The sequence below is a fragment of the Procambarus clarkii genome, chromosome 58, assembly GCF_040958095.1.
Source record: "Procambarus clarkii isolate CNS0578487 chromosome 58, FALCON_Pclarkii_2.0, whole genome shotgun sequence".
Classification (NCBI taxonomy): Eukaryota; Metazoa; Arthropoda; class Malacostraca; order Decapoda; family Cambaridae; genus Procambarus; species Procambarus clarkii.
Genome location: NC_091207.1, coordinates 8,841,295 through 8,855,998, shown reverse-complemented (window position 1 = coordinate 8,855,998; position 14,704 = coordinate 8,841,295). Strand labels below are relative to the sequence as shown.

At 49.3% G+C, this 14,704-nt stretch overlaps 1 protein-coding gene across 1 annotated transcript; it reads left to right on the top strand.

Annotated features, from left to right (window-relative positions):
* Positions 1–2,674: 2,674 nt before the first annotated feature.
* On the top strand, positions 2,675–6,804 carry LOC123768047 (uncharacterized). The gene is made up of 2 exons (XM_045758308.2): positions 2,675–2,784; positions 6,000–6,804. The coding sequence occupies exons 1-2, from the start codon at positions 2,675–2,677 to the stop codon at positions 6,802–6,804; spliced, it is 915 nt and encodes a 304-aa protein (XP_045614264.2).
* The last annotated feature ends 7,900 nt before the right edge of the window (positions 6,805–14,704 follow it).

The window sequence follows — 14,704 nt, the reverse complement described above, 5'->3', positions numbered from 1 at the left end:
TTTTGCCTCTGCCTTATTTCCTCCTTTATGGAGTGGTGCTATCTCTGCTGTTTTTAGTATGTCAGGGATAACGCCAGTATCTAGGCTTTGTCTCCACAGAATGTGAAGGGCCTGCGATAGTGGTTTTTTACAGTTCTTTATGAATATGGAGTTCCAAGAAGCCGGGCCTGGTGCAGAGTGCATAAGCATACTGTTTATGGCTTCTTCAAAATCCAGTGGGGATAGGGTGACGTCTGATATATGATTTGATGTTGGTATCGTATCCATGATCCAGACGGATCAGTTGATCAAGAAAAAGGTTCTGCTGGGGCAGCAGTTTACACTACCAACCATGAAGCTTACTGGAGCATGAATAGTGGGTGCTCAACATTGCAAACAGAACTATATGCCCTGAAGGAGGCAATAAACTATACAATTGAGAATAATTTACATGATGTCATCATTCATACCGACTCTAAATCTTCGCTTCAGGCATTGTTATCCAGTCAGCACAGAGATAATATACAACTCCTCACAGAAATTCAACATATAGGAAAAGATGCTCATAATCGAGGGCTGTCAATCACCCTAAATTGGATACCAAGTCACATTGGCATAGATGGTAATGAAAAGGCAGACTCACTAGCAAAAACTGCCACTGCTCTACCTGTTGTACAGGTTCAAATCCCTCCAAGTTTCTCACAGATAAAGGAGCAGATCAAGAAGAAAATATTCCCAACTATCAAAAGTCGCCACAGAGCAAAAGTAGCGGAAGGAAGATCCACTGCGATATGGTATGAACAAGCCACTGGTTACTCCTCTTTCAAGCCTGGCAAAAAGATATCCAGAGACATTGCAGTAGCCATACACAGACTCAGACTTGGTTACAAGTGCTGCTGGGAGGTAATGAACCCAATAGTTAAAGAGTGTCACATCTGTGAAACAGAAGCAGAGGCGCCACTATTGCACTACTTACTGGAATGTGAAGCTACTGAAGCCCTGCGCAACAAACTCAACATTAATCCAACGACAGTAGCTGCATTAGATGCACATTCCACCGCGACTACAATGATTAGAAAAGCCGTTGAGGAATGGGACTCATTAGTGAACATTCTGCATCTACATCCGCCACCAAGATAATGTTAATAAAACAAGATTAAAACCAGTGCACTAAAACAGAAGCGACAAATAAGCAGGGAAAAAGGAGAAGTCCTCTCCTCCATTTTAAACTTAGACCTAAATATCACAGGAAAAAGGTTATCACGTATAACCAAACTCAATTACGGGCTCACCATAGCCCGTGCTACATGGACACTCCGTCCTGAAAAGCTAAATCTTTAACAACAAGATCTTGCAAATGCCAATAGCTCACCAGTCTCCGTGGTGTAGTGGTAAGACACTCGCCTGGCGTTCCGCGAGCGCTATGTCATGGGTTCGTATCCTGGCCGGGGAGGATTTACTGGGCGCAATTCCTTAACTGTAGCCTCTGTTTAACGCAACAGTAAACTGTGTACTTGGATGAAAAAACGATTCTTCGCGGCGGGGATCGTATTCCAGGGACCATAGGATTAAGGACTTGCCCAAAACGCTACGCGTACTAGTGGCTCTACAACAATGTAACAACTCTTCTATATATCTCAATAAAAAAAAAACAATAAACAATAAAATTCTCAGGTCGATTGTGTGAATGGTGAACACACAATCGACTTGAGAATGGTCCAGGACGGACCGAAACGTCGTCGTCCCTTCACTTTCTAGTGTGTGGTTTGGTCAACATGATTCATCAATTTTGGCTTCTTCAGAAAAGTTCCTGTCACCTTAGTGTCATAATATATTTTGGACACACAGGGCATAAAGTTATTTCCAATTGTAGTTGATGTGTACACAATTTGTGAAGACGATGTTGAGCGACACAAACTTTGAGGTGTAGATGCAATAGTGCTTAGTAACGGGGTACTGTCTATGGATATGTGACCCAGTGGAGGCAAGGCATTATTGGAACGAAATGGTTAGGTGGCCATAGTCTTCCCTACAGCCACCCCTAATGAATTACGTGATCGCAGTGCGCATGTCTGCTTGTGAATGGCATGGAGTGAACACCGCAGAGCGCATGTCTGCTTGTGCATGACATGGAGTGAACACAGCAGAGCGCATGTCTGCTTGTGTGATCAACAAACAATACTGTTTGTTGACCAACTTGTATAAATGCTGATGTCTGCCCTGTATAAACTTGAAGAAATTTATTGTCTTCTCTTTATTTAGTTAAAATTACTTCTGTTGTTCTGTTTCAGTTTCTGCTGTTCCATCCATCATGTAATTATTATCATTATTTTTTCTTTTTTCCCATTTTTCAGTTCAATTTATGCTTTTGATCTCAATTAGTTTAAAATGTTAGTCCAAGTGTTTTTAAAACACCTTGCCGGAAACGCTGTGCGTATTAGTGGCTTTAAGCATAGTATGTACTACCTCTGTCTAGAGTTCCAACATTCTGTTTGTTACTCATCTTGTATGTATGTACTTTTAACTTAATAAATATTATTATTAGATTATTATTATTATAGATATGATAGATCCCAATGGGCTCAGAAATCTCTAAACCAGTTTTTTGGCAGTTGAGAGGCGGGAGCAAGGAGCCGAAGCTCAACCCCCACAAGCACAACTATGTGAGTACAACAAGTTGAGTAAATTTCTGGTAATGGTAACCGACTATTCAGACAAAGGACTTCCGGTAGCTGTAGCTTACATGGACTTTGCTAAAGCTTTTGACAAGGTATCACGTGAGAAAGACTGGCAAGGGAGTGACAGGTACATGGAATAAATGGGAGAAAACTGGAACGGATAAAACAATGGATAAAACAATGAAAACAAAGAGTGATGATAAATGGGAATGAATGTGACTGGGGAAGTGTACAAAATGGGGTGCCACGGGGGTCCATCTTGGGGCCAACCACGTTTGTCACACATATCAAAGGGACCAAAGAGCCAAAGCTCAACCCCCGCAAGCACAATTAGGGGAGTACATCGAGAAGGTGCAAGGGTTGAGGGCCACAGGGCTAACAACACTTCAGACCAGGCATGACAGGCCGGATCTCACAGAAACCTTCAAAATACTAAACAGTTCGGACGATGTCAATCCGGACAGTTTCTTCAAAAGGTCAGATGTAACACGAACGAGGAGCAACGGTTTCAAGCTCAACAAGCCACAATGTAGGACTGAGAACAGATGTTTTATCATCCATAGGGTTATAAACCCGTGGAACTGCCTACCCGCCGAAACCGTGAACGCCAGAACTTCGCTGGGTTTTAAAATACAGTTGGAAAAGATCATCAGGATAAATGGGGGGAACTTTGTCAAGCCGTCAGCTTTATGACCTCGTCGAGGCCACTAGTATTAGTGGCTCTTAGGTAAATCCAGGTAAATAAACCCATGGAATAAATAAACCCGCCGAAGGCGTATTGTCAAATCTTTGCTGACCTTTGTAATATAACTGGAAAAATTCTTCATAAAAGATAGAGTCCTTTAACAAGCCATTGATTCGTGTCCTCGTCAAGGCTACTAAAGAGATGGTGATCCACAGGTAAATTCAGGTAAATATTACCGACAGTCTTCCAACGATGCAAATATATTTTAGTCAACGATTCTATCAGCCAGTAAAATGTAGTTTTCTGTGATGGGATCCATTTTCTACCACAGAGCACGAGCTTCCCGACGTGACGTGAGAGGAAGCCGTGGATGAGCCACGTTCACATCATAATAATAATAATAATAATAATAATAATAATAATAATAATAATAAAGTAATATTATTAATATAATAATTAATAATATTTTATTTATAACAAGGTAAACTGGGTTGGTGAGATAATATTAGTTATATTTTTTTACATTCCTACAAAGACACTAACACGCATGAACAAATCCACAAGGGCCGTGACAGGGATTCGAACCTATTATTAAGGGTTCTTAATCTAACATATCAAGTAAGATGAAAAACTACGTTGTAGCAAGGTTTTATATCAAAAATATAAATTGAGAGAGGTGATTACACTGGAAAAGATTACGTTCTTTATTAGTCTTAAGAAGTACTAATATTAGTGAAGTGGGTAGTACAAGATACAGTTTGTAGCACAAGGGAATTATGGGGAGGGAATTAGGGACTTTTGGGTAAGACTTTTAAACAAGGCAAAGGTTGGACAATTTTTTAATTCATGAGGGAGTGAGTTGCAAAGACTGGATGTGTCTTAGTATTTTCAAGGAGTGTTTGTAGAGATTTAGTCTGACTCTGGGGATATTAAAGTGATATTTATTTCTGTGTGTGGTGCTCATGGGTTCTATTACACCTATTAAGGAAAAGTTTCAGACAAAGATTAGCATTTAGGAACAAGGTTTTGTACATGTAGATAGCACATGAGAATGTGTGGAGTGAGTGTATGTTTAGCATGTTAAGCGACGTCAACAGAGGGATTGTGTGTTGTCTGAAGACAGAGTTTGTTATAGTTCTCATAATAGATTTTGCTGAGTGATGATAGGCTTCAGGTAATTTGCAGTGGTTGAGCCCCATGCACATATACCGTACTTAAGATGGGGATAGATTAGTGCGTAGTATAATGAGAGGAGACAAGAGTGCGGAACATATCTGATTCTAGAAAGAATACCGACCGAGTTTTAGACTTTTTTTAGCTGTGTTGTATGTGGGTGCTGAAGTTCAGTCTCTTGTCTATGTATAGGTCAAGAAACTTCCCCCACATTGTTATTGGTAATGTTAACATTGTCTATCTGAAGTTGAATCTGATTTGATGATTTACTACCAAATAAAATATAGTAGGTCTTCCTAATGTTTAGTGTGAGTTTGTTGGTTGACATCCATGAGTGGACTTTTATTAATTCTCTGTTGACAATAATTTTACCGGACCATCATTCAGAATGTGGTGTAATGGGCGTTCCCTGACCACCCCAGGGGTCAGGGGATGACACCGACCACCCCAGGGGTCAGGGGACGACACCGACCACCCCAGGGGTCAGGGGACGACACCGACCACCCCAGGGGTCAGGGGACGACACCGGCCACCCCAGGGGTCAGGGGACGACACCAGCCACCCCAGGGGTCAGGGGACGACACCGACCACCCCAGGGGTCAGGGGACGACACCGGCCACCCCAGGGGTCAGGGGACGACACCAGCCACCCCAGGGGTCAGGGGACGACACCGACCACCCCAGGGGTCAGGGGACGACACCAGCCACCCCAGGGGTCAGGGGACGACACCGACCACCCCAGGGGTCAGGGGACGACACCGGCCACCCCAGGGGTCAGGGGACGACACCAGCCACCCCAGGGGTCAGGGGACGACACCGACCACCCCAGGGGTCAGGGGACAACACCGGCCACCCCAGGGGTCAGGGGACGACACCAGCCACCCCAGGGGTCAGGGGACGACACCGACCACCCCAGGGGTCAGGGGACGACACCGACCACCCCAGGGGTCAGGGGACGACACCGACCACCCCAGGGGTCAGGGGACGACACCGGCCACCCCAGGGGTCAGGGGACGACACCGACCACCCCAGGGGTCAGGGGACGACACCGACCACCCCAGGGGTCAGGGGACGACACCGGCCACCCCAGGGGTCAGGGGACGACACCAGCCACCCCAGGGGTCAGGGGACGACACCGACCACCCCAGGGGTCAGGGGACAACACCGGCCACCCCAGGGGTCAGGGGACGACACCAGCCACCCCAGGGGTCAGGGGACGACACCGACCACCCCAGGGGTCAGGGGACGACACCGACCACCCCAGGGGTCAGGGGACGACACCGGCCACCCCAGGGGTCAGGGGACGACACCGACCACCCCAGGGGTCAGGGGATGACACCGACCACCCCAGGGGTCAGGGGACGACACTGACCACCCCAGGGGTCAGGGGACGACACCGGCCACCCCAGGGGTCAGGGGACGACACCGACCACCCCAGGGGTCAGGGGACACAGCACAGCAGTCCTGGCCCTCAAGTGCCAGCAGCACAGCAGCCCTGGCCCTCAAGTGCCAGCAACACAGCAGCCCTGGCCCTCAAGTGCCAGCAGCACAGCAGCCCTGGCCCTCAAGTGCCAGCAGCACAGCAGTCCTGGCCCTCAAGTGCCAGCAACACAGCAGCCCTGGCCCTCAAGTGCCAGCAACACAGCAGCCCTGGCCCTCAAGTGCCAGCAACACAGCAGCCCTGGCCCTAAAGTGCCAGCAACACAGCAGCCCTGGCCCTCAAGTGCCAGCAACACAGCAGCCCTGGCCCTCAAGTGCTAGCAACACAGCAGCCCTGGCCCTCAAGTGCCAGCAACACAGCAGCCCTGGCCCTAAAGTGCCAGCAACACAGCAGCCCTGGCCCTCAAGTGCCAGCAACACAGCAGCCCTGGCCCTCAAGTGCCAGCAACACAGCAGCCCTGGCCCTCAAGCGCCAGCAACACAGCAGCCCTGGCCCTCAAGTGCCAGCAACACAGCAGCCCTGGCCCTCAAGTGCCAGCAACACAGCAGCCCTGGCCCTCAAGTGCCAGCAACACAGCAGCCCTGGCCCTCAAGTGCCAGCAGCACAGCAGCCCTGGCCCTCAAGTGCCAGCAACACAGCAGCCCTGGCCCTCAAGAGCCAGCAACACAGCAGCCCTGGCCCTCAAGTGCCAGCAACACAGCAGCCCTGGCCCTCAAGTGCCAGCAACACAGCAGCCCTGGCCCTCAAGTGCCAGCAACACAGCAGCCCTGGCCCTCAAGTGCCAGCAACACAGCAGCCCTGGCCCTCAAGTGCCAGCAACACAGCAGCCCAGGGGGCATCAGCTACTGAACACTACTCCAGGGAAGAAGAGGGACCAGTATTCAGTGTGGGAGACGGTTGAAGGTCTGGGAGACCTTCTCCCAAGCCTAGTGAGGTCATCTGAGATCAGTCGTGGGAAGTTCGTCGACCAGCTGCGAGAAGACATCCATCTTGGTTTTACTAAAGAGGAGAAAAGTAACTAGGCAGGAACCACACAGTGGTCGCCAGAAGGAGCGTCTACCAACTACAACAGGCTGCTAGGACTGTAACCTTGTTTGTACAAAGTACAAATTATTTATTCTGAGTTCGCGGAGAGAATTATTGTGGCAAGACAGGGCTAATATTAAAAGCAGTTTGGGAATAAGTATATATTCGTGTTGTACCATATTTTATTGATCTAGAGTAATCGTGTTTTATTATTGAAAAGCTGAAGGCAATTATTATATAAGAGAATTCACAGTAATATTTCCTTGCTGGAAAAGGTTTAGTAAATAAAAGCCTGATGAGTTGTATCAATATTGGGAGGTGTTGCCATATTGTTGGTCTCCGCGGGAGTGTTGCCACATATGACACTTAAGATATTTTCGGCCTTAAACAAATGTACTTTTATTACCAGTAAACAGTTTATTGTTTCACTCCTTTCTTCACCCGCTATCCGTGTGCCAAGATGACACACCGATCGTATAGTCTCTACAACACTTGATATCCTGGGTCACTACTCTGCCTAATGCGTCATTCAGGCTATCTTGAGATGATTTCGGGGCTTTAGTATCCCCGCGGCCCGGTCCTCGATTAGGCCTCCACCCCCAGGAAGCAGCCCGTGACAGCTGACTAACACACAGGTACCTATTTTACTGCTAGGTAACAGGGGCATAGGGTGAAAGAAACTCTGCCCATTGTTTCTCGTCGGCGCCCAGGATCGAACCCGGGACCACAGGATCATAAGCCCAGCGTGCTGTCCGCTCGGCCGACCGGCTCCCCTAGAACATTTCTGTCAATACAGTGGTAAGTCTGTCCCAGTCTGGCATTTTCTTAATTGTGCTCAGTGTTTCAAACTAGACCCAGGCAAACAATATAGAAGTAGGAGGCATCCATCAGTCTCAGGAGATTATGGAGTTGCGCTCTGGAGTGGCCTCTCCAGGGCGCAAAGCCAGGGTAGGTTGATACGGAGGAGAAGCTGTTACCCATGCAGCAGGTCCCCCCTCTCTCCAAGCGTCGAAAGTCTCCAATGGAAAGGCAAACGCCAATACAATTGGTTCCAGCGCCGTCGCAGGAACTGTGAGCTCCGAGTTGACCTCGAAGTTGGTGAAAAAAGGCACAGGGACCCCAAACCCGGAGACCGCCGTGGTCGGGGCCCGGAGAAGAACCACCCCAGTAAGGGTATGAACGACCCCAGCCTCCTGCAGCAGAGCCTGGGGGGCCGCACGAGCCCCAGGAGGTGGACGACCGAGTCCCGCACCTACGGGTTCCTGACAGAGATCCTCACAGCCCTCTTTCACTCGAGGCCCGCTTCCTTCAAGACTGAGCAGAAGGATGTTGCATTATTAAATGCAACAATTATTATTATAATAATAATAATATAACTAATTAATAATGATCACTCTTCCTTCTGCTTGGTGCTGAAGGAACCGGTGCTGAATATATGACTGCTATTCTCTGTTCGGATCTCTGGCTCCTCCCCACGGTCACCATTTTCTACTCCTCGACATGTGCCATCACTCGCCTCCGGGTTGGGCACATCTCCGTCGTCTACGGCTGGTAGAGTCCCCATACTACCAGTGGTGTCCCACCCAGGAGGATACACTGCAACACCTTCACTGCCCACGATTTCATAGCGCTCACGTCAGCCTGCAGAGTACCGTTCGTAGGCTGAATATTCCCCGCCTCACGGGTCCAGTTCTCCTTGACGAGGCAGGTGCGAGAGACGAGGACGTCCGTACTGGCAGTCTTCGCAATACCATCCGCTTCATTCGTCACGTTCGTGGCCTGAAGATACTATAAAGTATGTAGCCTAAGGAGACTGTAGGGTCTGTGGCCTGAAGAGACTGGTTGATACCTGGTTGATGGGGTTCTGGGAGTTCTTCTACTCCCCAAGCCCGGCCCGAGGCCAGGCTTGACTTGTGAGAGTTTGGTCCACCAGGCTGTTGCTTGGAGCGACCCGCAGGCCCACATACCCACCACAGCCCGGTTGATCCGGCACTCCTTGGAGGAATAAATCTAGTTTCCTCTTGAAGATGTCCACGGTTGTTCAAGCAATATTTCTTATGCTCGCTGGGAGGACGTTGAACAACCGCGGACCTCTGATGTTTATACAGTGTTCTCTGATTGTGACTATGGCACCTCTGCTCTTCACTGGTTCTATTCTACATTTTCTTCCATATCGTTCACTCCAGTACGTTGTTATTTTACTGTGTAGATTTGGTACTTGGCCCTCCAGTATCTTCCCGGTGTATATTATTTGATATCTTTCTCGTCTTCTTTCTAGTGAGTACATTTGGAGGGCTTTGAGACGATCCCAATAATTTAGGTGCTTTATCGCGTCTATGCGTGCCGTATATGTTCTCTGTATTCCATCTATTTCAGCAATCTCTCCTGCTCTGAAGGGGGAAGTGAGTACTGAGCAGTACTCAAGACGGGACAACACAAGTGACTTGAAGAGTACAACCATTGTGATGGGATCCCTGGATTTAAAGGTTCTCGTAATCCATCCTATCATTTTTCTGGCTGACGCAATATTTGCTTGGTTATGCTCCTTAAACGTTAGGTCGTCAGACATTATTATTCCCAAATCCTTTACATGCTGTTTTCCTACTATGGGTACATTTGATTGTGTTTTGTACTCTGTATTATGTTTAAGGTCCTCATTTTAACCATACCTGAGTACCTGGAATTTATCACTGTTAAACATCATGTTATTTTCTGATGCCCAGTCGAAAACTTTATTAATATCAGCTTGAAGTTTTTCAATGTCTTCAGCCGAGGTAATTTTCATACTGATTTTTGTGTCATCTGCAAAGGATGATACGAAGCTGTGACTTGTATTTTTGTCTATATCTGATATGAGAATAAGGAAAAGCAGCGGTGCAAGGACTGTACCCTGAGGTACAGAGCTTTTAACTGTGCTTGCACTAGATTTGATATGATTGACCGTTACTCGCTGAGTCCTGTTTGACAGAAAACTGAGTATCCAGCGTCCTACTTTACCGGTTATTCCCATTGACTTCATTTTGTGTGCTATCACGCCATGGTCACATTTATCGAAAGCCTTTGCGAAGTCCGTGTATATCACATCAGCAGTCTGTTTTTCTTCTAATGCCTCAGTGACTTTGTCGTAGTGCTCAAGTAGCTGTGAGAGGCACGATCTTCCCGCTCGAAATCCATGTTGGCCTGGGTTGTGAAGGTCATTGGTCTCCATGAAATTGGTGACTCCTAATCACTCTCTCAAATACTTTTATGATGTACGATGTTAGTGCAACTGGTCTATAATTCTTTGCCAATGCTTTGCTCCCTCCCTTGTGTAGAGGGGCTATGTCTGCTACTTTAAGTGCATCTGGTATCTCCCCCGTGTCCAAGCTCTTCCTCCACACTATACTGAGTGCCTGTGCTACTGGCACTTTGCATTTCTTTATAAATATTGAATTCCATGAGTCTGGACCTGGGGCCGAGTGCATGGGCATGTTTTCAATTTCTCTTTCAAAGTCTAGTGCGCTCGTGTTGATATCAGTTATATTTACAGGGGTTTGGATATCCCGCATAAAGAAATTGTCTGGATCTTCCACTTTCATGTTGTTTATTGGAGTGCTAAACATGTCCTCAAACTGCTTTTTTAGGATTTCTCTAATTTCTTTGTCATCCTCCATGTATGAACCTTCACTTGTACGAATAGGTCCAATACTGGCAGTGGTTTTTGCTTTTGATTTCGCATATGTGAAGAAGTATTTTGGATTTTTCTTTAATTCCTGAATTGCTTTCTGTTCTAACCGCCTTTCTTCAGTTTCATATGAGTGTTTCAATTTCCACTCGATTTCTTCAATCTCCCTATTTAAATTATTCCTTCTTTGATGGGAAATTCGTGTCTGCATAAGCATTTCCGCTATTTTTTTCCTGCGTTTATAGTGTCGTCTGCGTTCTCTTTCTACGTTGGATCTCTTTCTGACTTTCCTCAAAGGAACATGTTTCAGACAGACTTGATACGCTTCCGAAGTCAGTTTTTCTATTCCTTCTGTAGGACTTGTATTACTTAGAACAGTTCCCCATGGAATGTTTGTAAGTTCCCTGTTTATTATCTCCCAGTCTATCCTTTTATTATTAAAATTGAATTTACTGAATAGCCCCTCTCGCTTTATCAACGTTTTAGGTCTATTCTGAGTATTGATGGTCGTTTGCACTTCAATGAGCTTGTGATCTGAGTATGTGGTATCTGATATCGTAATGTCTCTGATAATGTCTTCATTGTTCGTAAAGACCAGATCTAGAATATTTTCATTTCTCGTTGGCTCCGATATCTGCTGATTGAGTGAAAATTTGTCACAGAATCTAAGTAGTTCTCTAATCTGTGGTTGGTTAGGTCCCGATAGATTTCCTGGTATAATATTATTGTTTGCTATTTTCCACCTGAGACTAGGCAAGTTGAAGTCACCTAGGAAGATTATATCAGGTATCGGGTTCTCCAAATTATCAAGGCTATTCTCTATTTTGTTTATCTGTTCTGTGAATTCCTCAGCCGTTGCATCTGGCGGTTTGTATATTAGAATAATCACTAAATTTATTTTATCTATGTTTAATCCCAGTACCTCTACCACCTCATTTGTAACGTTAAGGAGCTCCGAGCATACAAGGTCTTCCCTAATATACAGACCCACTCCTCCATGTGACCTAATTTTCCTATCACACCTGTATAGGTTATATCCTGGAATCCAGATCTCACTGTCTAAGAATTCCCCTGCATGGGTTTCTGTGAAAGCTCCAAGACTGCAGTGATCCCATTCGTCTGCTATTTCCCGACATCGGACAGCCGGGACGCATCCGCTCTCTGGACCGTCGTCGCCCCTCACCCAACATGTGTTGTGGCGGGCAAAAATGGCCGTCAAGCATCTTTGATCTGTATCCGCGGATACATAAATTGGAGACCTGGGAGCTGCCGGTTTCCTCACTTGCTCCGAGGTTGCAAGGCTGAGTGTGGGACACTTTCCCCCGTGAGTGCCTTTAAGTGGACAGTGTCCCCGGTGAGAGGGGGGAGTAACACCCAGGGTGCTGCCACAAATTGGCGACCTCGCCAGGATTCTTACTGAGGTTCCAGCGATATTTAAAGTCGTTTTCAGCTGATACTCAGACAAATAGGGAGAGGTTAAGATGGAGGAGGATATAGTGAAAGAGATTATGGACACTCTTAATTGGCAGTTCGTGTGGGAGTGGTCCAGGGGGGGGGGAGGGGAGGGTAAGAGAGGTTTGGCCTCCAGTTGGTCCCTGGCTGCTAGGAGGACTCTTGAACTGCAGGATAACCTGATAGAGATTAAAGCAGAAGAAAGGCGAGATTAGCGTGTTAGCAGCGTGAGTGTCAGTGTGGGTGTGGCTGACACTGGTGGGAGTGTGTCAGTGTGGGTGTAGGTGACACTGGTGGGAGTGTGTCAGTGTGGGTGTGGCTGACACTGGTGGGAGTGTGTCAGTGTGGGTGTGGCTGACACTGGTGTAGAGTGTGTCAGTGTGGGTGTGGCTGACACTGGTGGGAGTGTGTCAGTGTGGGTGTGGCTGACACTGGTGGGAGTGTGTCAGTGTGGGTGTAGGTGACACTGGTGGGAGTGTGTCAGTGTGGGTGTGGCTGACACTGGTGGGAGTGTGTCAGTGTGGGTGTGGCTGACACTGGTGGGAGTGTGTCAGTGTGGGTGTGGCTGACACTGGTGGGAGTGTGTCAGTGTGGGTGTGGCTGACACTGGTGGGAGTGTGTCAGTGTGGGTGTGGCTGACACTGGTGGGAGTGTGTCAGTGTGGGTGTGGCTGACACTGGTGGGAGTGTGTCAGTGTGGGTGTGGCTGACACTGGTGGGAGTGTGTCAGTGTGGCTGACACTGGTGGGAGTGTGTCAGTGTGGCTGACACTGGTGGGAGTGTGTCAGTGTGGCTGACACTGGTGGGAGTGTGTCAGTGTGGGTGTGGCTGACACTGGTGGGAGTGTGTCAGTGTGGGTGTGGCTGACACTGGTGTAGAGTGTGTCAGTGTGGGTGTGGCTGAAACTGGTGGGAGTGTGTCAGTGTGGGTGTGGCTGACACTGGTGGGAGTGTGTCAGTGTGGGTGTGGCTGACACTGGTGGGAGTGTGTCAGTGTGGGTGTGGCTGACACTGGTGTAGAGTGTGTCAGTGTGGGTGTGGCTGACACTGGTGGGAGTGTGTCAGTGTGGGTGTGGCTGACACTGGTGTAGAGTGTGTCAGTGTGGGTGTGGCTGACACTGGTGGGAGTGTGTCAGTGTGGGTGTGGCTGACACTGGTGTAGAGTGTGTCAGTGTGGGTGTGGCTGACACTGGTGGGAGTGTGTCAGTGTGGGTGTGGCTGACACTGGTGGGAGTGTGTCAGTGTGGGTGTGGCTGACACTGGTGTAGAGTGTGTCAGTGTGGGTGTGGCTGACACTGGTGGGAGTGTGTCAGTGTGGGTGTGGCTGACACTGGTGGGAGTGTGTCAGTGTGGGTGTGGCTGACACTGGTGTAGAGTGCGGCTAGCGTGTGTCTCTCGTCACCACCATAACAACCTTCACTCTCCTTGTGTACTAAGGATTGCCAGAGTGACGATGAGTGACGGTGAGTGACGGTGAGTGACGGTGAGTGACGGTGAGTGACGGTGAGTGACGGTGAGTGAGGGTGAGTGTGTCCCGTGACCAGCGTGTCCTCTAAGCTTGCACTCGTGACGGGCCGTCGTGGCTAGAGTACACAGGGAGGTGTGTGTGAGGGGCTGAGAGCAAGCACAGAGAGGGTCCGCGCCGGCGTACAGAGCGCCCAGTGATGTTATATGTGAGTACCTCCTTGTGGCCAGGGCGAGGCCACCGTGGTGGTGGTGGTGGTGGTGGTGGTGGTTGTCTCACCAGGCGAGGCCAGGGTGGTGGTGGTGGTGGTGGTGGTGGTGGTGGTTGTCTCACCAGGCGAGGCCAGGGTGGTGGTGGTGGTTGTCTCACCAGGCGAGGCCAGGGTGGTGGTGGTGGTGGTGGTGGTTGTCTCACCAGGCGAGGCCAGGGTGGTGGTGGTGGTGGTGGTGGTTGTCTCACCAGGCGAGGCCAGGGTCGTGGTGGTGGTTGTCTCACCAGGCCAGGGTCGTGGTGGTGGTGGTGGTGGTGGTTGGCTCACCAGGCGAGGCCAGGGAGGTGGTGGTGGTGGTGGTGGTGGTTGTCTCACCAGGCGAGGCCAGGGTTGTGGTGGTGGTGGTGGTGGTGGTGGTGGTGGTGGTGGTGGTGGTTGTCTCACCAGGCGAGGCCAGGGTGGTGGTGGTGGTGGTTGTCTCACCAGGCGAGGCCAGGGTGGTGGTGGTGGTGGTGGTGTTTGTCTCACCAGGCGAGGCCAGGGTGTTAGTGGTGGTGGTGGTGGTTGTCTCACCAGGCGAGGCCAGGGTGTTAGTGGTGGTGGTGGTTGTCTCACCAGGCGAGGCCAGGGTGGTGGTGGTGGTGGTGGTGGTTGGCACACCAGGCGAGGCCAGGGTGGTGGTGGTGGTGGTGGTGGTGGTGGTGGTGGTGGTGGTTGGCTCACCAGGCGAGGCCAGGGTGGTGGTGGTGGTGGTGGTGGTGGTGGTGGTGGTGGTGGTTGTCTCACCAGGCAAGGCCAGGGTGGTGGTGGTTGTCTCACCAGGCGAGGCCAGGGTGGTGGTGGTGGTGGTGGTGGTTGTCTCACCAGGCGAGGCCAGGGTGGTGGTGGTGGTGGTGGTGGTTGGCTCACCAGGCGAGGCCAGGGTGGTGGTGG

What these genes read in the sequence shown, in the direction of transcription:
- LOC123768047 (XM_045758308.2), top strand. Translation starts at nt 2,675, where the DNA reads ATGGTAACCGACTATTCAGACAAAGGACTTCCGGTAGCTGTAGCTTAC. An exon ending in GACTGGCAAGGGAGTGACAG is followed by an intron (nt 2,785 to 5,999) that starts GTACATGGAATA and finishes AAGTGCCAGCAG; the next exon opens with CACAGCAGCCCTGGCCCTCA.